The sequence below is a fragment of the Taudactylus pleione genome, unplaced genomic scaffold (assembly GCF_031769625.1).
Source record: "Taudactylus pleione unplaced genomic scaffold, aTauple2 ptg000251l, whole genome shotgun sequence".
NCBI classification, from domain to species: Eukaryota; Metazoa; Chordata; class Amphibia; order Anura; family Myobatrachidae; genus Taudactylus; species Taudactylus pleione.
This window is the reverse complement of record NW_028284653.1, coordinates 7,934,933-7,960,687: the sequence shown is the minus strand read 5'-3', so window position 1 is coordinate 7,960,687 and position 25,755 is coordinate 7,934,933. Positions and strand designations below refer to the sequence as shown.

Sequence of the window (25,755 nt, the reverse complement as noted above, 5' to 3'; positions counted from 1 at the left end):
CTGCCTGGATTACTGAAACTATCATTGGTACCAGTGCTTACCCCTGTAACACTTTTCTCTATATTTACAATACCTAGAGGTTACCTGTATTTTCCCGAAATCAACATAAAATAATTCTGCTTACACAACGCAATAAAAATAACTAAATCAGCATAAAACTAGTATGTTTGACCGGTCATTCTTCCGGGTCACTAGCTAATCTAGCTGCCGTATAGGTCTGGAGAAACGAAAACTGGATTAGGCTCGCTCTATAACCTCAAGCCCCCGATGTCTCTCCAGTCCTATGCCTCCCCAGTGTCTCCACCCTCCAGGGGTTACCGCAAGTGGGAGTAAGCTGAGGACTGAGCACAGAGGAGGAGGGGTGGTGCCTGCTACATGTGTTGACAGGACAGTGTTGTGTTTGTGTATTTTACCCAATTAGCTCTCTCCTCCACAGTTCACACAAAACTTACATAACGCTCCTGACCACAGGCCAAGAACTTTTAATTTTTGCAATCTGGCTGTATCAATTGTAGTACTTATACTCGTGTATCAAATTCCCATCTCCAAACAGAATGAATTGCGAGCAATGTCCACTTTTACAGTTTTATTACCCTCTTGTTTTACTGTTATTTTGTTCCCAAATGTAAAGTGCAATATAAATATTGCAAATTGTAATTATTAAAATAATTATACCACTTACATATATACAACAGTATTTTAATATAGTGCTTGTAGATACAGATAACTTGAGAATAACGCAGATTTAACAGTGTACATTTTCTTAAAAGAAAGGTGGTTGGACAATGCTAAATAGACTATTTTCTTAAACAAAACCTGTAGTAAATGTTCAAATACTCACCAAAAATACTAAACATAACAATTTACCTAGACAATCTCTTCCAACACATTCAGCAAGTTTCAGGGAAATACAAGTAAAAAATGCATAGTTGGCCTTTAAATAAAAGAAAAAAAAAAAAAACTTTTCCCAATGTGCAGATTATTTAGAATATATAAAAAGTGTGCATGTTAAACTGACATATTGCAAAACAATTACTCATTACTGAAAATAGTTTTAAATTTCTTAAGAAATCCCAAAAGTAATGTTACAGTAGTTTAATAACTTCATATCAGTACTTAGCTTTCAAGTTTTATATAAACAAAAAAACTAAAAAATTGGAAGGGATATTTACATTTCACTGTAAAAGTTCTTCGGGGTGCACAAAGAAATTTTAATTATATTCTTTGGAATTGGGCTAATATTTATTACAATATATGTTAAAGGTGTCAATCCCCTGGCCTACACAACTAGAGGTTAGCTTTCTTAATTCTATTCTACTCCCTTCTAGACAATTACAAAAGTTATGCAGTTGTACAATACAGCTTTTATCTAGCAAAAAAAAAAAAGACGAAAGAAGGAATTACGATAAAAGCCCTGCAAAAATTCCACATTCTAGTTTTTTTTTTTTTTTTTTAAACTTAACAAAGGTCTTCTTGGCTATATGGATGTAGGATACCAATTCATTGGCAAACACACGTAAATGGATCTTTGCTTCTTCATTACATCGATGAAGGAGATGGTCCTTGTTGCTCAGGATTTGATTCTACTGGTGGAGTATGTAAGTTAGTTTCCTTGTAGACAAACCACGCATTGCCTGCCCACAAAATCAAATTCAGGAATCCAAAAGCCTATAAAACAAAAGAAAAATACACAACAGCCTCTTTTTGTTAATAAGTCATTATGTGAGAAATCTGATAGCAGATGTATCATAATAGGGTACTCAGAACCCACTGTAGTGTACAGAGACTTTAAAAACTCCCTAATTTTACATACAGTTATCTTACATGTTGAATTTATGTGCAGGCATAGTAGGCAAAAAATAATTTCCTATCACTGAACACCATATGAATGCAGCTCACAATTTAATAATTGTTTACGCCTGATAAGATTATCAAAACATGACAATTTTATTTAGATGGTGCTTTTGTTCAATAAGACTCAAGACACTTTACAGATACCATGAACATAATACAGAGGCGAGGCAAATATTTTGAGTCAGTTTCAAGGATTATTTATCCTACCAGAAAGGATCCAGATGAGGCAGACATTTTAGCTTCACTACATTGGATTACACTGGGTAGAATAGGTAATGTCTGAAGAGCTGACACATAATGGGGGACATACAAAATGCTACGCGACCTACGCAATTCTTGCAAAATCATCAGAACCACACACAAGAGTACCAGGCGAGGCAGTTATCATGGGTGAACTACATAGATTACAATGAGCGAGATACGCAAAAATGGAAATAAGATATACAAATTTAAATATGAAGTATCTATTACCCACTGCATAAATAGTTCACCATTTTTTTTTCTTAAAGTTGGGGTCAGTTTTATACACAAAACATATTGCGCAAAATATATTTATTTAAATGTACACATTTATAAATACTTTGCCTTTAAAAAGGATAATTTCAGCTAAAAACCATCAGAAGTAAAATAACTTGGATAATTCCAACCAAAAGCAATAGTTCTATATTTTTTATGTGACAAGCCCATGATATCCAAAAAATAATAATCAATGTATAGAACTTTGAGCCTTTTAGCACTATTATAATCCAAGATCACTTGACGAAATATGGATACTTACTACAGATATGTTTAGACTTCCCATGCGTGATTCAATACCTGGGGCACAGTTAAAAGGTTTTTTGCAGGTGCTGCTAGTATAATTTGGGTCGGTCGTATTTTTAATATCACTCAATGCTTTAGCCCACGCAGAGGAACTCACAAGCCACATAAAGGCAAATAGAATTGTGATGATAAAGTCCTAGAACACAAAAGCATATGCTATAAATATGACTTAAGAGTTTTATTTATTTTCATCTTAAAAGCAAGGACAAACACCTTAAAACCGCTTTTCGTTGACCTGACATCTATTGGAAACAAGGTCATGAAGATATACACTGAACATTTGAAGTCAGAACTGAAATAGGAGATTTATCAAGTCTTCTTAAAAATTCAAGTTATTTTATAGCATTTACTAAATAAAATGATAGCGAGACTCCATTTGTTCTGTTAAGAAGTTTTGATAACCTCCCGCTTATATTCAAAATCATGGCATTTGAAAGAATTAGCAATGCCCAATTTTTAGTTAGATATTTGGTCATAGAATCAGACACTAATCTTAACTAAATTACTCAATATTTCTTTACTTACCACTGAAAACAGGCAATCCATGAAGCAAAGGGAAGAATGATAATTAGTTTACTTCTAATTGTATTATAATATTAAACATGCAGAGAGATTAAACAATTCAGGCTTGTAAAAAAAAAAAAAAAACCCCTCCAAATATTACTCAAAGAAATCCGTATGACTTTTGGAACACTGGGGCGTCCTTCAGTCATGTTGTAGCTGTGCTACACAATACCTATATACGTCGGACTTGGGTGCCAGTGTTGGTGGATATCCGTTCGTTTTTATGCTGTCATTACTAAGAATTCATTTAAAAAAAAAAAAAAGGTATACTACCTAATTGTGCCATCAGACAAAAAAAATATATACAGAAACAGATCAATTACCTTTTTAATGGATCCCTCACTACCCAATGGTAGTTGGAGAAACTTTCATAGGGAACTTTCTCTTTATTCTTTTACTACATCCATTACACAGACCCCCAATGCCCATGCGGGTTTATACCATATTCAAATCAAGAGTACAACTCAATGTTACACACTTTAGGGCTGATTCAGATTTTAACGCATCTCTTTTCATAGATGCAAATAGCGAGTTTTAGCATATAGTGCATGCACAGAGCAGAATTGCCACATTTTTGCTTATCTCCCTTTGATGAGTTGACAGATCTTTTCCAATTCTCTCTCTGCATAAAATGGGTGTTTCAGGGAGGAGACAATGCGATTGCACTGAACTTTTTCTGTGGGAGTGTTGTGGGCATGTAGCTAGCAGTCTATGCTATTTTCAGTCTTGTGTACGAAGAAGAGAAGCCGGTTTCTGAAGGATCTCTTGCACTTAGCATAGGGCTGGTGTAAGTGCCAATACTAATAATGACTGTTACGGCTGTGGACGAAAAAACTATTGGGCAGATGTATGAAGCTCTGGGAAGTGATAAAGTGGAGAGTCATAAACGACCAACCAATCAACTGCCATTTTTCAAATACAGCCTGTAACATGACAGTTAGGAGCAGATTGGTATGTCGTTTATCACTCTGCACTATCACTTTCCAGAGCTTTGTACCTCTGCCCCAATGTGTGGAATAGCTTCCTGCTTGAAGCTGCACGGAATCTCACATCAGCATAAGGTAGTAAATCTGGCTGCCCTGACATCACATTATCATATACAGAAGAAAAAAAAAGCTATTGTGTGGTTGCACACACTCCTACATTACAATAATACAACATTCCATTAGATATACATTAAAATGTCATGGGAAATCCTTTTTTCTTCTCTGTATGATACGGTGTTCATGAGCCATTGGGTAGCACCACCCACAAAGATATTTGAGATGATCATAAAGAGGACATTTCCACGAATTTGGTGCAGGATTTACCCAGTCTTCTTCATGCCCTGACAGAACACAAAAACAGCCACTTTGCATGACACTCAGAATCAGCCCCTTTGCCTTGATTTCCTTCTATGCAATGCCCACCATGTTATTATGACTGGATGGAAAAACTGTTGGCTTCTCGATGGCCAGCAAGCAACATTAAATTATAATTGCTGACCAATCAGAAGTTAGTCACTTGTTGTCCAATGTAAAAGCTGAAAATGTAACCACTCATAAGTGAAGCATTTTCTGTCTGTGGTGTCAGTGGCGAGGAGTGAAGTCCAGGCCAAAACTGTGTGTGAATCAGGAAGTTTAGCAAATATGCATATTTCCATGGATACAATGTTTTGATTTTTCATTTGTCATTCAACACCCTTTGTAATTTATGGAATTTATAATCTATGAATAGAGCTGGGATTATACGTTCATTCTGCTTTGTGATATGGTAGTATTTGAACAATTTTCAGGTGAAATATGTGGCCAGATACAGAATGAAGCAAACAGTTTATCATTTTGAAAGTATTGCTAATCTGTAAGAATCTTTGCGTACTATGCGGTAATTTAATCTACAGATGGTTCTCAGGGCTTGGTTGGACAAGTCCCTAGAACAAGGCGCCTGGCGTGCTCCATCCAAAATATCATTATCGGGATCGGTCTATGAAGATTTTTGTCATGGTGCCTACAATTTCATGTATACCCCTAACACAGAGATTGTTGTGGTACCCTCTGTTGTCAAGATCATCCAAGGCAGTTTAGGACAGCCTTAATTTCTTAAACGTGAACATGCTGCTGCTCCAGATAATCTTTGGGTGACATGAGAAATTTTAGCCCATAATGCAGCAATATGCAATTTCACAGTTTCCCAATGGCTCTTCTCAAGATCAAGAAAGTATTTTAGTAGGAAGATCCTGTTTGACGGGCAAGGAACAGATATGAGCTAGATCTCAACCAGGTTGGCCCTGTTCCCAGTTTCAGCAACAAGATGTGGACAATTGGTTATGATCAAGCTGAGTGATAATCAATGCCGCAGCATTTGGTCAGGCTCTGGAGTAAGATAGTGGCAAACATTAGGGGGAGATGAGTAGCAGCTAATTATTTAGGATGGAACAGAGACTAGGTCACTGTCCGCCACTCACAGTCCCCCATATTGCTCAGCTTGATCACTCCCCCCCCACAGGCAAAGGAGACTGCTGTGGCTGCTTCTTAGCAGCCGCGAGCAGTCTCCCAGTAGCGTGTGCTGGGCTGCTGTGATGTAGGAGGGGGTTGGGGAGCAATTAGTACCCGCTCCTCCCCCCCTCTCAGCACCCCTGGGTATACTGGTACACTGGGATAAACAGCAGGCTCTGCAAAAGGGAATATAGGGTATGCATACAACTGAAGTTTTCTGTACTGCACATGTGCAGGACCCATTCTGTGCATGTATAGAACAGGTCCTGCGTTGCCTGAAGCAGTGCCCCCTAAGCTTCAGCACGATTGACAGGCTGCAGTCAAAAACGGAGGTGTGTCAGCTCAGTGTTTTGGGTCTTCCGTCGCAGATTTACTATCCCCTGCAGTGTGAAATACCTGGCCATCCTGAGGATTACTCAGATGGGCGATGTTCGCGCAGAGTAATACGATGCTGTGTCTTTGGACGTAAGCAGCGGATCACACAAGCATGCAGGGGGCGTCTATTAACTCAAGTTGCCTCCTACAGCATTAGCATATTTCTGCAAAGCAGCTGCGTCACTTTGCTTACAGTGTCTCTCTAAATCAGGCCCATAGTCACATCAGAGAAGCAGATGCATAGCGCAGGGGAGTCATGAAACTGCTGTCACCTACCTCCCAGGCTGAGAGAGAAACTAATAGGTTTGAAAAAGTACACTTACTGCATGTCTGGAGCAGGTTACCACTGAGTGTTGCACACCACAAGGGAGATGAAATGTAGAGGTCCACGCCACTCCTCAACCATCCAGCAATCCCTCCTAAAATCCCCTTCCCCCTGACGCCCTGCTTTTTCTGAGAGCATTTAATCACCCATATGATGTGATGGCTTGCAGGTGAGCTTTCGATGCCAGCATCGCACACCATTAGACAGCAGGCTCTTCTTATCCGCCAAAGTCACTGCCTGGCACATTCAGGAAGAGGAAATCATTTCCTGTAACAGGAAATAGCTTGCTCTTCCTGGATGTGCCAGGCTGTGATGTTGGTGGTCAGTAACAGTCAACATCACATGATTTTTGTGTTCTCCTGAATGTGTTCCAATAAACATTCTGGGGAGATCATTCCAGAGTTTAGCCACCACAAAACTATGTAGCTTAGTTGTGATGAGAGATTGGAGGGGAACAACACAGAAGGAATTGCTCTAAGCAAGTCATAGCAGTGGGGCTCAGGATCACATATCAGCCCTCTGAGTTTTATGCACTCTGCTTTTATGGAATGGAGACCACAAGATATTCTATGGTCATTGGGGTGGGTGGGATGAAGGTTTGATCAGGATCTTGGCCAGTGTGGTGGAGGAAGATTGGAATGTTAAATGTTTTTGTTTTTTTTACTAAAATAGTTTTAAATAGATGTTTATAGCATAGGTAAAAAAAGTAACAATTTCTAAAGCACTTCTGGAAAATATTACTCAGTTAAATGTTTACGATTTAAAGGTTTTTACTTCCATTTGTGGAGCATGCTGAATACCTCCCTAGGGGAATTTCAGATCATTCCCCGGTCTAAGAGACTTCTTGGGTGATCGTGGTGTCACCTTTTGGATGTTAAACCCATTTTGGCTTACCAAGATGGGTGCTGGCTTCGAACGGATTGCTGATTGGGAAGGGTTTTTTGTAGCCAATTTTCCCATATCTGCCCTCTGTTTAGTCTGGGACACCTTAAAAAAAAGATTTCTTAGGGGAACCTACACTGAGCATGTGGCACAGATTAAGAGTTTTAATAGGAAACGTGACAAGGATCTGCAGTAGCAATGTTGCAACCTAGAGTGCCTTCGTTTCCTCAAGGTTGGTCATCCATTGTAATGCCTTTTTTGTGACGCAAAAAAGACTGGTCTAATTATTTATTCGACAAGTCCAGGTGTAGACTCCTGCTCTCTAGGCATGCCCTCTATTCTCAGGTGGATGTGACCGGTAATTATTTGGCTTGTGATCAACTAGCATACAGGAAAATCCCTGCTTTTGCTGATTTGATAACGAAACACCCATGTTGTTGGTAAATAGATTGCAGACTCCTTTGATGTCAGCTTTAGGCTTCCTATGTAGCATACTTGCTGCAGCAGTTAAGCACCTAGCTAAGCTTTTACAGGCGGCACATAGCTTTCTAGACTGCGCTTTTACTGAAGGAGATGGATTTTGCCATCTACAGTACTCCTTTCCCAATGACAAGGCCCCGGGGGTGGATGGCATCCTTCTTGAAACGTATAAAAAAAGCAAACAAAAAAAAAACGTAAGCAATTCTTTATACCCAGTTTGCTAGATACTTATTCTCACGAGTTAGAGGCAGGCTCCCTACCTTCTTCTATGGCAGAGGCCCTTATAGCTGTTATCCTCAAACCTGGGAAAGACTCACTCCAGTTGGATTCTTACCATCTCGCTTCTAAACACAGACATAAAAATCCTAGCCAAATTATTAGCCATTTGGTTGAATACTGTTATTACTCAGGTGGTCCACCCTAACCAAAACAGGTTTCATGCCTGGTAAGTCCACTGTTCAGAATTTGCAATGGCTGTTTGTAAACCTGCAGGCTGTGCATTTTGCTGAGTCAGGGGACGTGGTGTTGTCCCTGGATGCTGCTAAGGCCTTTGACTCGTGGAAAGGCCTTACTTGTGAGAGGTGCTTCCCAGGCTTGGGTTGGCACTACCTTTTTACACTAGACTCAGCTGCTGTATTAACCCCCGACTGGTTGCGTCACTGTTAATGGGTTACCTCTCAGTCATTTCCCATGTGTCATGGCACCAGGCAGGTATTCCCCCTGTCGCCTGTGCTATTTGCTCTTGCAGTCGAACCCTTAGTGCCCACTCGGGTATTCATGGTCTCACAAGGGTGATACGGTAGATGCCATTGCCTTATACGCAGATTATGTGTTTCTGGCCAATGCTTACTTGCACAGTTTGCTGGGCATGGTGAATATATTTGGAATTTACTTTAGTCTTATGATTAATTGGATTAAATCCACTATTTTGTTGCTTAGAGACTCGTATGGTATTGCCCAGGCCCCTGGCTCATTCTCTTCAATGGACTGCTTGCTTTAAATAATACTTGGGTGTCTGGGTATTGCGCACACCTCGAGACTTTGTTCGTTTGAATCTCACACCTAGATATTTAATAAAAAGAGATACACTTGTGGAAGAAACTAGTTAACTGGCAGAATAAAACTTGTTTAACATGATCATGTAACCCAAATATCTTTATATATTGCAACATTCCCCCATATATATCCCCAAGCATGGGTTTAAGGCAATTAATGCTCTCCTCTCCTCCTTTGTTTGGGGAAATAGGAAGGCTATAATTAAACGCTCTACTCTATGCAGACCCAAGGGTTCTGGTGACCTAGACTTGCTGTATCTCTAGTTATACTTACTGGTGGCTCAACTTGCCCATGTAGTTGAATGGGTTATCTGTAATTGTGGGGCGGTCACTCCCAGGCTTTCTGGGTGAGCAAACCGAAACTGCAGTTACCTGTCACGGTTTCTCCTTGTTGCGTAATGTAAAAGGACATATGCTCCCCATCCTAAATGAGGCAGTTGAGATTTGGAGGGCTGCACAGTGTCTGCTTGGTTCACAGGGCTAAAACACTGCTTCACAGGTGTGGGAAATAATGGATTCCCTGAACTAGGCAGTTTTGATGGCAAGGCCCCTTTATGGCACACCTACCTTAGGTCATGTATATCAAGACGCCTTGCTTAAAACTTTTGATCAGATTAGATCTGAATTTTGTGTGCCTAATTCAGCCTATTTTTGGTACTTGCAGTACATTATGCCCTGAATGCGTAGTTTGGGAACTCTCTTCCCTCCATTCTCGATTCTCCTGTTAAAAAATTATTGCTCTCTTTGGGCACCTACAGAGTGGTGTCTGGTATTTACTCTAAATGCACATTCTTCCTCTAATGGCCTCAAGTAGTCTCTAATGCTGCATATCCACTGCATAATATAAATGAATGACTGAATGATAACGATATTGTTTGCAATATTGTGCAGTCAACGACCAGTGATTAGCAGTAGGTTCAGGCGATGACAGATGCAGACAGTCAGGTTGTGCAGGTTCGGGGGATGAGGGAGGGTGCAGACAGTGAACAACATATCGTTCAGTGTGGGCACAACATCCACTGCACAGTATAATGAACGATTACGAGGTTATCGTTCATTAATTAATTGTGTAGTGGATATGCCCCTTAAGGCCAAGATGGGAGGCTGACTCGGGGACTCTATCAGAAGAACAATGGACACTTATGCTTGGAGGGACTCGGGATGCTACTGCCTGTGATCGCTACCAACAGATATATTCTGTGAAAAATAAAATGCATTATACTCTGCTCAGTCCCTTTAATATGGACCTTCAGTCAGATTCCAAATGCTGCAGATGTGGATTGGCTGAGGGGTCTTTCTGCCACCTCCTTTGGGAGTGCCAGGCTATGCAGCTTTTTTGGAACTGGATGTAGGACTGTGTCTGTACTACTATACCTGCATTTCACCCCCTTGACCCACTTATATGTATTTTTGGTTTATCCCTTGAGAAGTAGTTTAAGGTCATAACCTACAAGTATGTTTTTAAGTTGCTATCCTTGGCCAAGGTTACTATAGCACAGACATGGCTGGGGGTAGATCCTCCTCTTTTTCACAGCTGGGTTTCCTTAGTCAATTATACTGTTAACCGCAAAAGATTTCTGTATACAGTTAGAGGAACTTTGCCCAAATTTCACAAACTATGGTTACCATGGTACACATCTCACTATGGTCGGAGGGATAGTGCCTTGCCACCACTTGATATTGGTTGATTCTGGGGGGCTGCCAGCACTATATTGTATTATATTACTTTGCTGCCACTTTGTGCCAATCATAGTATTGAACAATTTATTAAAGCATATGTATATGCTGCTGGATAACCGCATTTATGTTATGTCTTTTGTATATTTTACTTGATTTCTTTTATTGCCCATTTTGTGCCCTTCTGAACCGCACTCCGTTTGCACTGTCTTTTGACTGCAGTTTTTTTTTTGTTGTATTCTTTTCTTTAAGTGAAAACCAATAAAATGCACTAGTTTAAAAAGATTTCAAGGCTAGTTTGGAACTTGATCAGATGATTATCAGTGAATACAAGTGTAGGTAAGAAGAATCTGAGAGTGTGAGGGAAAGTAATTAGAGTTCAGGTTTGAGATTTAAGAAAAAAGGGGTGATGTTGAAGGCTGTGTTGCTTAGAGTCAGTAGTTTTTACTGTATGCTGGAGAATATGGTGATCTAATATAGGGATTTATAGAGTGGTGCAGTAGAAAGTAAATGGTGCGCAAGATCAGTCTCGACTGAAGCAGGAACATATGGGTTGGTGGTATGCCAGGTAGAAAGAGGTTGTAGGTAAAAATATGGGAGTTGTTGGAGATTTGGTTGCACCTTGAGAAAGAATGTGGTGTATTGTAGCAATACTGCAAAGGTGGAGGCTACACAACTGCAAGAAGGACTAGATGTAAAGAGTGAAGCAGAATGCAAAGTTAAGTTTGATACTATTAGCGCTTGAAATCCTATGCATCCATTTGGTATGATTACAGATGTATTCTTAAACACAGACAAGGGGATGTTAGTGATATTTAAGTCAGACAAAATAGTACTTACAATCAGTGGCAGTTTTTGAGGGACCTGATAGAGATGTCTGAACCCGAGGTATAAGACAAGGGCACCAATACAGTAAAGGAATGCGAACACTGCAATTGTAACGTAAAATTGGGCAGGAGTAGAAAAATCCCCAGAAAGGTGCAAATCTTCCCATGTAGAGCCGCAGAAATTACCTTTAATGTTCTCAAATATGACGAAATTTAGCCTAAAGGAATAATACAAGACGGGAATGAAACTTTATACATATGTAAATAGGTATAACATTATAGGATTAAAACAACTCAACATTTGCCAAAATTAGTTCTTTGTTCTGCTGGATATATAAATTATTCTACAAACTGAAACTAGCTAGAGTACCATAAAAATCCATTCCTCATACATGCATGGTTTGTACTTAATCTGACATCAGTTGGGCATCACTATACAGCCCGAGGCTGATACTTTGGGAGTCTACTAAAATTAGACAAATGACAGAGTGATCTAACATGTGGACTTGTCTCCCGCTGTGAGACAAGGGTGGACTTGTGGACCAGGTCCTGTGTTACTCTGCTAGCGTCTGTATTTTTCTTCTTTGCCAAAAAGGCGTCTAGGCTGCAATGCGATGCGACTAGGACGCACCATCAGACTGTGCCAATTAATTTTATATTGATAATATTAATTTGTATATCTGTATGCACCGGAGTCTGTATATATACACACCACAATGGAACGGAATGAAAAAATCTGCGGCTGCTACATTGTAGCACTTTGAATACAGATTCACACTCCATTGTAACAAAAAGACAATGTAGTCAGTGTAATTGCCTTAGCATAGTTGATACAGAGGACACACTTGTATATATAAAAAATAAAATACATACATTTTATTCTCAATAACAATACCATTTTATATTTAATATTGTTCTAATCACATTAGTTAGGCAAAATATTATAAAACATGTGCATGCATATTATTCAATGGTGAACCACGTTAGGATATACAAAACACCTATACACCAATCCTTTTAGAAAATGTACAAAAAAGGAAACAAGCATCCGGATTTATCTGTAGACTCCACATAGAGCGAAACGCCTTAGAGATCTGATTTACAAGTGGTCATTTTCGGTTTTAACAGGACCGGACTACCACACCCACTGTGTGGGCTACTAATTAAGAGCCTATTTGCTATTGAATATTAAAAAGCTTCAGCATATTACATTTGAAGTGCTATAAATACAGCCTATCATTCGGAACAGCTTGAGACACTGTATTACAACTGTATCATGAGGCTAAAGCTGGGCATCCACTATACAATTTTCTGTCAGATGTCTGTCCAATCTGGCTGGTTGGAATGAAAACCTGGTAATGTATGAGAGCAAATGACAATCGTCCATTTGCTCAAAAACACTGGAATATAGCCAAAAATGGTTGTTCAGACAAATTGGTTAAACACACACAAATGTAACCAAATTTGAACAAATTTTTTTTTTCCTTTTTTTCCAGTGTTTAAAATCATATGATGGACTGTCATCTGCTCCCATACATTACCAGGTTTTCATTCCAACCAGCCAGATAATTGTATAGTGGATGCCCAACTTAAGAGACACTTGACAGACATAATTATTGGAATTGCTTTATGTGGAGTCTACAGATAAATCCAGATCTTTGTTTACTTTTTTTGTACATTTTCTAAAAAGATTGTAATATAGGTGTTAAAATACACCCTTTGTTTATATATCCTAACGTGGTTCACCATTGAATAATATGCATGCACAAGTTTTGTAAAACCATTTTGCCTAGCTAATGTGATAATATTGAATATAAAATGGAGGGGGAGAGAGAGAGCTCACAGGTCTGATGAAATGTCAGACCTGTGAGTGCCGCCTTTCCCTTTCTACATATGTAAGTGGGTGTTCAATTGAACTTCCAGGAAGGCACCAAGGCATGTAATTTATTTCGCATTTATGTGGACTGACAGCCATTTGACAATATATATATATATATATATATATATATATATATATATATATATATATATATATATATATATATATATATATATACACACACACACACATATATACACATATATACATACACACATATATATCCTCTGTTTCAATTCCGGCAAGGCAATTACATTGAATTAATTACACTGAAAATATATATTAGATTTATAAGCTTAGCACCATTTCTTATTTGATTTTCCAGCTAAATCCTCTACTTAGTAGGGGTTAAAGGTTTGTTTCTATATAGGAGTGCTTCCACAATCACAGCAAGTGCAACGCAGCTTTTAGTTATTATATAATCAATGAACGCCTGATTAAGGTTTTTACAGCGCTAACAGTGTCAGACGGGACCTGGTGTGCCGAGAGGAGCTTTTAGCGCACACAGTTGACAAATCACCGGCTTCTTGGGAACAGTTTATAACTACAGAAAAAGTTACCTCACTACCCAATTACTGTTCCAATATCTATGGTCTGATAGTAATAAATTGGCACTTTTGAGGCAACACAGCCTCACATTTCAAGTTGAGCTCAAAACAAAAAACGATCATGGCATGCTGTTTGCAGGTTATTAATTATTCTGTCTGGTGCAGTGTTCGTGACAAAAGCAGCCGGGTGATTGCCCAATGACATTAGCAAAATTTCCAGGCATAGTACAGGAACATATCCAGCTTCAAGGGCTCTTTGTTTGCATGCTATGTAGAAATACAATAAATTGGATGCAGATGCACTGTTTCTTCCCTCCATTCTATGTACACCAGACCATCTGCCAATTCTAATTAACACAGTAGTGTATTTATTAAACACGATCATACTTTTTACTTATCTGACCTAAAATAATGAAGACACCCACTTGTTATACTTGCCTAAAAGGATACATAAATTTAGCTTCAATGGTTTGATTTCCAATAGTTTTATTCTCACAGACAACAATTAAACTGGTAGTTCCAGAATAACCACCACATGTAGCAAATGAGAAGATCGAAAAAACCTAAAAAGAAAAAAACAAAAACAGACTGGTGTTATACAAATGTGATATTACATGCATTCTAATAGGTTGATCAAATTAATTGAAGTTCTGTGTAAACAGTGTTATTTTTAAAGTTTTAGGATGGTATTTATCAAAGCTTGGAGAGAGAAAATAGAGATATAAACTACCAACCAATCAGCTCCTATTTTTCAAACACAGCCTGCAAAATGTAAGTTAGAAGCTGATTGGTTGGTTCATTATATCAATTTTATCGCTCTCCGAGCTTTGATATATACTAAGGTTATTCTTTTCTCGCCAACATATTGTCGCTATATTACTCCCCTTTAACTGCGATGTTGGCATTCCGTTTGCAATCAGCAATAGCACAAGACAAGGTTGTCCCCTTTCATCGTTGCATTAGTTTGAGTCCCCTGAACCAAGTATCCATTCGAACATGAGCATTTCAAGCGTCAAAATGGATAACTCAGGAGGATAAAATATCATTAACGCATAGGATTCCTTGACAATAAACAAATCATTTATTTGCTGGCTCTCTTTGAGGAGTATAGCTTTCTCTGAAGTATAAAATTAGCACTTAAAAAACAAGAGTGCTGAACTTTTACCTTACTACTTACATTAAATCATTCCTAAGCAGGAATGTTTTAAGAGAGGAGGGGGCCAGTGTTCAGCCTCCGTTTGGGCCCCCTCTTCTCTGTTAGCAGCACTAAGCGCTGTAGATTCTGGCTTCATGCCAGAATCTACTGTGCATGCACGGGTCTTCGGGAAAATGGCACCCGCGCCTACTTTCCCAGGGACATCTTTTCTGCGCAGATCACTGGGAAAATGGCCACCGCCATTCTCCCATTGAGGGTTTGCTGCTCTGCATCACTGATCCGGCGCTGTGGAGCAGCACTTCGAGAATCGGCGGAGAGGCAAGTATAATTACCTATAGGTGCAGGGTGTGCGGTGTGGGCCCCCCTGGACCCAGGGGCCCGTGTGTACCGCACACCTTGCACCCATTATAAAGAAGTCTATTAGAAAGTAAATTTCCTTTTAAATGACAACGGCACCTTCACATGCTTTCCCATGGTGCATGACCTTTGCCCTTTTTTGTTCTGGATTGTGAATTTGTTCAAAAATGCCCATTTTGAATCTCATGTTACCACTGTACCTACTTATTTTTGTAACTTGCATCAGACTCCGTAACTTAATTTCACAGGCGCCTCCAATATTTCACATTTTTTTTATATTTGCTGGATTTTTCAACCTTGAAATAAAATAAATTGGTGATTTTACACCAATGAGCAAAAATCACAGCTTTTCCCATTCAGTGAAGAGTCATTATTTTTTCAATAGGCTTAGGAAACCCATTAAAATGCATTGCCTGTAGGCAGGATTTGAAAATCCTCAGTCAATTGCAAAGCAATGTTTACATTCTGATCACTTGTCACTTGCTGCGCAGTTACAGACCTCCAGCGCCATTGAAAACAATGCAGTGTAATACTATTGCGGTACCATACACATTGGCTCTTAATAGTTCGCCAACGGTATTTTATCTTAAAATTTAAATATTTTAAAGAAATTGAGATCTGTTTTTGGCGATTTAGGGGGAGGGTGGAAGGGGAATTCAATTAGATAAGATAGAATACTGTTTTGTGTGCCTGAAAAACTAACACTGGACTCGCCTTATGGCAATTCAATTACATCCCGATTTATTTACCAAAAAACATTATCTGTTTTCGGGTGAATACACAGGATCTGTGATAAGTTCACAGATTCTAGGTGTTAACGCCGGTCATTTATTCAACATAAGAGTACTAATTACATATGGCATTTTTTTTTTTATGTAAAGCTTTTCATTACATTAGGTAATGTAAATTGCAGCTTTTTACCATCATTAAATCCTGTTTTCTCACCACTCATTTTCAAACCACTAACAAATGCCACAATGTTCCACAGACCATCTTTCTATGGCATTCTCCTTAAAATTAAATTATCCTTCACCCCCTGCACAAAAACTCAGATGTTTTGCAATTTGTAAATTACCTCCATTATGTGAGCTTCTAATTGAGCAATGAATTTGTTTTCATAAATATACACTAAAGAACATAGCTGTGATTTGTTTCATATGTTGCCAAGACACAATTTATCGAAATATATTTCTCTAATTATTTAATGCATTACATGCATATAAATACAAAATACACTCACTCATTAGGAAAATAGTGGAAGCAGGGAGAACACTTGACCAGGGCATGAAGAACTATTTAACTCAAAACATACTTCTGGATTGATGCATGGGTTCATGATTATAATGCAAAAAAATATTTAAGAGACAAATTTCTCCTGAGGATCCCGCTAATGTGGTTCCCAAGTCTTACATAATTTAAACAAAACAACCCAATGAAAAAAAAACAAAACACACATTTAAATAAGTGGTAAAATGCCTTTTCCATATCAGTTAAATCTAGTGAAAATAGACCAAATAAGAGGTTTGGTGATTGTGTGAGTTAAGCTGAGTATACACTATGATATATCGTCCTGACGTGGATTAAAACGATCTGTCGTACACACCATATACATCCAACATACATACATTGTTACATCCAATTGATCTTTCATGACGATTGTTCATTGTATTGTGCCATCTGCTGTTCTGCACAACAGTTGGGATGCTGTAATTAACAATGCGATGCTGTTACACGCAGCATGTAATGCTACAATGGTGCAATGTATACCGGATCGTGCCGTATGTACGGCGTTCGCGATTTATCATTACATCACATCGTCGCTGGATCACACATCATATAGTGTGTACCCTGCTTTAATCCTGCAGCATTTTTGGTATTACGATTATTTGGCCATCTAAGGATTGAGTCAGACGTATAGAAGTCCCAGTCACTGACCTGAAACAAATGCACTAATAAAGTCTGTGCATAGAATGTTCTGCAAGAAAAATGGCATGGTCCATCTGGAAGACAACTGGGTAATAGCAGCGGTTATTTTCTAATTTGTGGCAATTCCAACAAAGACGGGTCTTGGGGGTCCTATTTGTCAAGGTGGTTTTTCATAAGATTTTGCAGAAACTACAATTTCTACATAATTTTACATATCAGTGCTATGTACTAACAGTCTCTAATTCAGGAAATTTCACAGAAATCTCCTGCAAAAGGCTAGCTATCGGTGCAGACCGCAGTCCCCAATATCATCAATGGGGACTACAATTTGACCACTGTGTAGTGTTCCCACTAGGCTCATTCAATAGGGCGCCGCGGTGTCAGATTTTAAAAAGCTTACAAATGTGCCCTGCCCTTACGGCAGCGCCGTTCATAGATTGCCCTCAGCCGGCCTCACTTGAAGGCCGCAGTGTTCTGCGGGTGAAAAAAGTTGAGGTTTAGCAGTCACAGTCAAAGAATAGATGCTGTAAGCATGTGCACGGCATCTATTCACAGCGAGGAGAGAGCTTGGGGGAGTCCAGCATCTCCGTAAGTGCTGGGCATGCTCCCTAGTGCAGTATTGTGCGGTCAGGTGAGGCAGAGCCTTTCATGTCATACTTGGGTATACTCAGTACAGTTTTTACTATCAAAATTATAAGAAAAGTGGAAAGAAAAATATAAATCTCTTCTTTGTAGTATTCTAATCATTTATATAGTCATCTTTTATGGTGTTTACATATTCTGAAATTGCAGTGTAGTATTCTAATCATTTATATAGTCATCTTTTATGGTGTTTACATATTCTGAAATTGCAGTGTAGTATTCTAATCATTTATATAGTCATCTTTTATGGTGTTTACATATTCTGAAATTGCAGTAAATAGAAGAGAAATCCGTTCGTGGGGACTGCGTCTGGGTAGGAGCTGCCGGGGCAGCGCCTACCTCCCTTAAGCTGCATAAACCAGCTGGGTACGCTAACCTCGTGGCAGCAGAAGCGTCTGCTGCCGATCCCCGGAGTCAGATGATATGGCCCTGGTGGTGTAGTGAGGACGCGGACAATCCTGGGCCCTGACTGCAGCGGCTTCTGGTGCATCTCCGAGACCAGAAGCAAGGACTGTCGTGCGCGATTCCCCGTAAGAAAGGAATCCACTTACCTGACCTCTCCGTGAGTCCGGTTCGCAGCATTGCTGCTAGCAAGCTCAGCCACGACCTGCCGAAATCACCAGCCCAGTGAGATGGATGGAGTTGCAGTACACGAGTTTCAATTCAGACACTCAGCACTGCCAACCCAAAAACATACAAAATAAAAGCTTAGGACTGCCTGAGCAGTCCCGTTACAAAGGTGCATCTTGATCCTGCCGCACCAACCCGAACAACTGAAGTCCTATGGCTAGGGATGGGGTATACTGTATATGAAGGAGAACCCAAGGCAACCTGGGAGCTGAAGCTTTAACTGTTTGGTGCCTGGTCTCCAACCATAATAGCCCCATGATATACCTGTGTATCCCTATGGACCTCGAAGAAGAAATACCAGTTATCATGTCACTATTTTCCTGCCTGTTATCAGGGTCCTAATGTGATGCATAAGGGTAGAGAGCCCTTCACTTTCTGTATAATTATCACATTATCTTTCCTCAACATTACAGAAAACTTTTCAAGTACCCCTGAGCATCACAGCACCCCGGTGGAACTTGTACTCCAGGTTGAGAACTGCTGCCTTAGGCCATGTAGCGTAAATTACCTCTAATGTGGCAATTAAGCTTATAACTAGCAATCTAGCTACAAATGGGTGATGCCTGCTCCCCAATACGAGCACCAAGGTAACTATTCAATTGTTCAATGTAGTTGGTCAAATTGAACAATGTCAGGCCATATGGCTGGATTACTTTAAATACCAATGGGGGGCTGTTACTGCAGTTAGACGTTGGGAGCACACACACACACACTGCCTGACCAAATGACCACCACGCAAGATGATTGAAATTATTTAGAGACAATTAGATTTCAGAGTTTTTTTTGTTTGGCTACAATCACCGCAATTCCAATATTGCAGCACAAGTGGCCAGCAATACGGATCTTATTTGTGCAGCTTAGTTTTTCTTAGTTAATGATTGACAAGTTTCATATTTTAATGTTCTCCACTGATTACACTCTTATTTGCTTTCAATTAAGCTATTAGTGAATTTTCTGGATGTACATTTCTTTCAAAGTATGAAGTTAATTTTTGTGCCACAACTTAAGGTAATATGGATGTCTTGAAGCAAACCATAGAAGAGCATTATGTTCTTAAGTTAAGGAGGTGGATTGCTATAGTCTGAAAACAAGATTTTTTGATACATACCGTTAAATCCATTTCACAGAGTTGATCTTGGGTACACTGCCGCCATGGGGTTGAACTCAGAGTGCAGGAACAAGCAATTAATAGGTCACCCATTTTACGGTATAAAAGCACCTCCCTTTTTCAGATTTGGAGCTACAAATTCCCCAATCAAGAGATTAATATAGACAGTCAAGAAAAAAAATAATTCAATGGTATGTGCCCAAAAAAATCTATTTTTGTCTTCATCCATCTGGAGGTCCACTGCCACCATGGGGATGTTCCAAAGCTATCTGTATGTGAGTGTATGTTCAGTCTTAACTGAATTCAATACCTTGAGTCCAAAGATAGAATACTTGGAAGTAAAGACCTGAAATCAAAAGAATTTGACAAGCGAGTGGACAGAGGACAAAGTAGTTGCCCAAAAGAAATCCCGTGCTCAAGAAGTACCAACTGACCTGGTGGAATGATACGAAATCAGAGTCCAATCAGCTGTCAATGTGCCTGCTGAACGGTCGATCTAATCCACCTGACTATAGTCAGTTTAGATGCTGACCACCCCTGCACATCATCCAAGATGAACAAACTGTCAGTCTGATGCAGACTGGCCTTGAAAAGGAAACAGTCTAAGTTAAAGTGTTCCCCTGAGATCTTAACAAGGCTGTCCTAACTGCCACCAGCTTTGTAAAGACACTTGGTGCCATGGGTAACCAAACGGCACATCCCTCAACTTAAAATAAAAAGCCAGTATTGCAAATGTGAGAAGAGATGGATTTTCCTCCCTAAAATGAAACATGAAGATATGCATCTTTGATGTTCAAAGATGCTAGGAATAGCTGTGCTTTCGTACTGTTGATCTTAATGAGTATCTTGAACCAGTCTACTCAAAGTTTCTAATTCAAGTACTTTTAATTCAAAATGGGTACAACATTTTTTGTTTTAACAAGCCATTATTCCGTTTGAAGCATCAATGTTTTTGATAGTGATGAGCAGGGTTTGCAAAATACGTGCTATAGCGCGTATTTACGCGCTAGAGGCTGTTGGGGACCCAATTTTTAAAACGAAGTGGGTCCCGCAAGACGCGCTGTGTGCCAATAGTCACCGGTGGTGTCGTCCTCACAACCAATAGCGTGTCGTCCTCACAACCAATAGCCACCGGCAGAGTTTCCTCATCTAGTCTCCGTAACTCGCCCAATCTTCAGGTAGCTCCGACTAACTAGACACCGGGACTGCCAGGCTCCGCCCACTCCCCAGAAGTAGCAGCAGCACCTCCAGCCAATCACTGGCTTTGTCTCTTCAGCCAATCGCAGCCTGCAGTGTCTTCCTCCCCCTCTCTGAGCCCACCAGCACAGTGCGTCGATCTGCTGGTCTCTTTCCTCCAGCTTGGTCTCCTGCGGTGCCTCTGTATCCTCTACAGGGCGCTCTGACCCCGGTAGCCGCCACAGAGACTGTCCTGACTTAACCCGCCTCTGCAAAGGCAAGCGCTGCTCTCTGTCACTGCCACATATGTGGTCTGGTCTGTGTATGGGTAGCGAACCACCGTGACACCCCATGCCTGCCTACACTCCCCTGCACTCTGTGCCCGAAGAGACAGTTATGGTGCATACACACGGTCAGATTTCTTATCAGATATGAACGATAACAATTGTAAAAATCATTCAATCGCTCGTATCTTTGACATGTAGGGCATGCATCGACGAACGATGTGCGTTCCTGCATTTCAGATAACGATCTCTGACATTGACTGTGTTACAGTCAGATTTTGATGATTTCATTCATTTTAATACTGTCAGAAATTGTTCATTGTTCATTAAATCATTCAAATTGTTGTAAAAATTGTTCATCAAATCTGACCGTGTGTATACACCATTAGGCTTATGGCTGTGACCCTATATAGTAGGGATGTGTAGATGTCTGTCCCCTGTGCCTGCAGTGCCTTAGAGCCTACCCCCAGTACTGCCCGTCTCTAAGCACCTGCTTGTCTTAACTACTATCTATCCATACCCCCTCCCCCAGTACTGCCCCAGCTGCTATCTACCCTTACCCCTTCCCTACTCCTAACCCCATCCTTGCCCCCCAGTCCTGCCCAGCTGCTATCTACCCTTTTCCCCTCCTTACCCCCGTAGTGCCTGTCCCTAACGTAATCCTTGCACCCCAGAACTGTCCTAGCTACTATCTACCTCCTCCCTACCCCCACACCACTGTCCCCAGTACTGCTTGCCCCTAACCCCATCATTGCTCCAATGCTGCCGCAGATGATATCTACCCTTACTCCCTACCCTTAGCACTGTCTGTCCCTAGCTCCATCCTTGCCCCCCAGCACTTTCCCAACTGTTGTCTGCACTTATCTCCTCCCTGCCCTTACCCCCCCCACTTCTCCCTGCCTCTACTACTACTGCTTACCCTTAACCCTCTATACCCCAACTGCTATATTCCCCCAGCATTGTAACATAATATGTGATGGGGCCAAGAAAAAGAGGAATAGGACCCAAATTTTTTAAAGTGAGGGGTCCTTGGGACTCACTAATTTTTTCGCTCACCGCTATCACTGGATGAGTCGTTGAAATCTTTTCTGTTAATACTATGCCACCTCTATAGCACGGAGCACTGCCTTTCCTGCTGTTAAAGCCCCCATACATCAGCAATCTGAAAACCACAAATTGAACAATTTGAAGATTTGTTGCCCGATGTTAGGATTTCCCAATCTAGCAATCTGCGCCAATACATTACAGATCTTTTTCAGTGATTTGCAGATCATTTTCAGCAAACACAGATCTGCCAATCTTGAAAGGCCCATCATTTTACTAGTAACGGTCTTCAAATCTGATCTTCTACGTACACTAGCAATCTACAGCCCCAATCCATCTGTGAAATCCAACATGTTGGACAATCTGATTTAACAATTCCAATCACTTTTTGGTTGCAATCTGCGATCTGTGAAGCCCATACATTGCAGATTTTTATACACAATCGATTGCAAATTGCAGAATTGGCACAATTGCTTGCTGATGTATGGGGGCCTTTAGTCAAAAGCAGCAATCAACTTATCAATTAGGGTAGAGGGCATAGAACCCATTTAATCAGATAACATTAATGTTGTGGAATACAAAAGACCCAGCAATGTTTCAGTGACGGTTGCTCAAACGTTATTGCTGGAAAATGCCATACAAGCGGTTATTAAAAAAAATGTAGACGTTATTTGTTGGCAGTGCCCTTTCATTAATACAGGTTGAGTCTCCCATATCCAAAATGCATGGGACCAGGGTTATTTTGGATATCGGAATATTCCGTATTTTGGAATATTTGCATACCATAATGAAATATCTTGGGAATGGGACCCAAATCTAAACAAAGAATGCATTTATGTTTTATATACACAGCCTGAAGGTAATTTTATACAATATTTTCAATAATTTTATGGCTCAAACAAAGTTTGTGTATAAACATGAAATTAATTTATGTTTCATATACATCTTATGCTGGGCATACACTGCCAGATAAAATGTCTGTCAGACTGACAGACATTTTATCTGGCCGGCTGCCAGCCGCAGATGTCCGCGGCATACACTGTGAGAGAAATCTCACAGTGTATAGCCCGACATCCGCACTCCGCCCCCGGGGTAGGAGACATTTCCCTGTTCCTTCCGTTGGAAGGAACACAGGAAATGTCTGTCTGTCGGCTGCGCTGGGCATACACTGCCCGATGCGGCCGACAGTTTCCCGGGAAATATCGCATCGGACGGGCATGCTGGTCGATTGCAGGGTTGTGAACCCGGACCCGTCAACCTGGGTCTGATGCTTTTAATCATAAGCAGGACCCAGGTAGACTCGGCGTGCCCCTGCAAATTCCAGGGTTTGTGGCTATGTTTAAAGGGGTTTAAGTATGGAGACATATTGTGTTATCTGGTAAATTAACATTTGCAACAAAAAACAAAAAGGAGTAGAAAACTTCAAACCAGTTTTTTTTTTTTTTCAATAAATGGAATTTACCGGTTCTAAAATTAGAAATAGACAAATCTATAGGGCACAGGTTCTCAGACTCGGTCGTCAGGACCCCAAACAGTGCATGTTTTCTAAAGGTGTGTATACACTAGCAGATAGTGGAGCGACAGTAATCGCACAGTCGTTCCTCTTCCCCTGTAGTGCCTACACTGAATGATATGTCGTTCAGTGTAGGCACCCTCCCTCATCCCTGAACATGGTCCATCTTGTCATTATCGGCAGATTGACCAGCATGTTCAGGCAATGATTGATGTCGGAAACGACCAGCGGGAGGGCGCATCGTTGGTCGTTTCCGACATTTTCATGCCCGTTTTGTGCACGATTAATGAGCGATTGAACGATAACGATATTGTTAAAACGCTCATTTTAAATTGGCAAGTGGATACACGCCTTAACTCTCCTCACAGAATCACAAGTGAAATAAATAGCTCCACCTGTGGATCTTTTAAAATGTGTCAGTGAGTAATGAATACACCTGTGCACCTGCTGGGTGACCTGGTAAATGAACTGTGTGGGGTCCTGAGGACCAAATTTGAGAACCACTGATATAGGGTCAAGTACTATATAGGTCTTGGTGTGCTGCATGGCCATTATCCAGAAGTATTCAACACCAAATCACATTAAAATCTGCTGAGAAATTCCTGGCATTGCACTGCAGGATAGGCTCATTATAACTCAGCTGTGCAGAACATAACTGCGGGATAAATAATCCCTCCTCGTGACCCTCTGACAGCAACTCCACCCAGATTTGGCAAATAAGAGGGAGCAGCCAGCGCCCATCCCAGATATGAGGAGTATTGTCATACAAGACACGGCCCAGCAGCAGCACTTCTTCTAACAGCAGAAACCATATTTGGCGCACAGTACACAGACCTGTCACCGGCATATAGGATACTACAACACTGCGCTGGGGGAACTATACCAGCCTGTTACATACTGAGCAGCACTAACTTCCCAGAGAACAGAAAATAGCCCACGAGCTGCAGCCTGACCCGCTCCTCTAATGTGATACTCTACCGGCGCGGGGTGTAACCGGAGGGTGCAGGGCATAATCACGCCTGGGGGTATGTGCGGAGATCCTCCAACATATGACCCCTTCCAGCAGGTAGAAAATGCTCTGCTCCTGCACCAACCTCTTCATTTATGATGGCAGCCACTCACGTTGATAACACCGTTCTCAGCACATTGTGTACCTGCTGGTAAGGGCCTGTCACTGCCCCAGTGGCCGGTGTGTTCCGTCTCCTCCCTAGGGACGGCCAGACACACACGAGTCCTGGGTGCAGCACGTGTGCCGTCCCTGCAGGGAAGCCCCATGGCGTGCCAGGTAACCAGTGACGTCCGTACCCGCAGTCACACAGGCCTCACTGCTGCTACTCACCCACTCCAGCACCTTGATAAAACCCAGGGGCTCCTTCAGCGGAGAGAAATTGAGCTGCATGCCCGACATTTTCTGCAATGACAGAGAACAGGGTAATGAGGGGGACGGGCTGCGGGAATGGCGATCACCCCGGGACAGGGAAGAGTTGGACGGCCGCCCTCAATACCTGAGTCAGCCGGTTCATTTCCTAGAATACGTCTCTGCTCAGCGCCGCCCCGGGGAGGGGGGAGGAGGAGGCCGCACAGCTACTACTGCTACCGCCCCAAAGAGGGAGGGAAATGCGCAGTGAGCCGCCTACTGATGGCAGCCTGACGGCACCACGCTACCGAATAGTGTTATCGTTTATAAACAGAACCCTAGTATGTGAGTACGTTACTCCGGCTCATTTATTAGTGTTTTATATAACGTATATACAGTAAGATCAGAGGCGGCCCGGGGACTTCTCCGCCGCAGGCGTATCCCCCGGATCAGTTAGCTCAGCCCCTACCTGCCGTCCTCCTGACTCGGGGCAGATGCTCACCCTTCCCGCGGCTGTGAGGGTACGTCACGGGCACGTGTTAGAGGCGTGGTCTGTCACAATGCCGGGCGGGGCTCTCGCCACCGCATCACCATCCCTCTCCCTGTCACATGAGCCATGAGGTAACTGATGGTGGGTAATACTCTGTTCTGTCAGACAGCTGCTGTTCCTGCAACTCATGACATAAAATTAGGCGACACATGACAACACAGTATTCTTATTACTGCCCCAACAAATAATCACCGATGCATATTCATATTGCCCCTGCTGACAATTGTAAATGTAGCCTCCTGTTTTTGTA

At 41.2% G+C, this 25,755-nt stretch overlaps 1 protein-coding gene across 2 annotated transcripts; it reads right to left on the bottom strand.

Annotated features, from left to right (window-relative positions):
• Nucleotides 1–683: 683 nt before the first annotated feature.
• Nucleotides 684–25,519, bottom strand: SYPL1 (synaptophysin like 1). Of its 2 annotated transcripts, none has more exons than XM_088480217.1 (6): nt 25,425–25,519; nt 24,938–25,009; nt 14,201–14,325; nt 11,349–11,553; nt 2,633–2,812; nt 684–1,668 (listed from the first exon to the last, which is right to left on the bottom strand). In XM_088480217.1, the coding sequence occupies exons 2-6, from the start codon at nt 25,004–25,006 to the stop codon at nt 1,540–1,542; spliced, it is 708 nt and encodes a 235-aa protein (XP_088336343.1). In that variant the 5' UTR covers nt 25,007–25,009; nt 25,425–25,519; the 3' UTR covers nt 684–1,539. The 2 variants fall into 2 exon arrangements, with proteins under 2 accessions (XP_088336343.1, XP_088336342.1); XM_088480216.1 differs by lacking the exon at nt 25,425–25,519 and adding an exon at nt 25,104–25,266.
• Nucleotides 25,520–25,755: the final 236 nt, after the last annotated feature.

What these genes read in the sequence shown, in the direction of transcription:
- SYPL1 (XM_088480216.1), bottom strand. An exon ending in TTATCAAGGTGCTGGAGTGG is followed by an intron (nt 14,326 to 24,937) that starts GTGAGTAGCAGC and finishes TTTTCTTTTTAG; the next exon opens with GTTTTTTCGATCTTCTCATT. An exon ending in CTCAAAAACTGCCACTGATT is followed by an intron (nt 2,813 to 11,348) that starts GTAAGTACTATT and finishes TTTGTGTTCTAG; the next exon opens with GACTTTATCATCACAATTCT.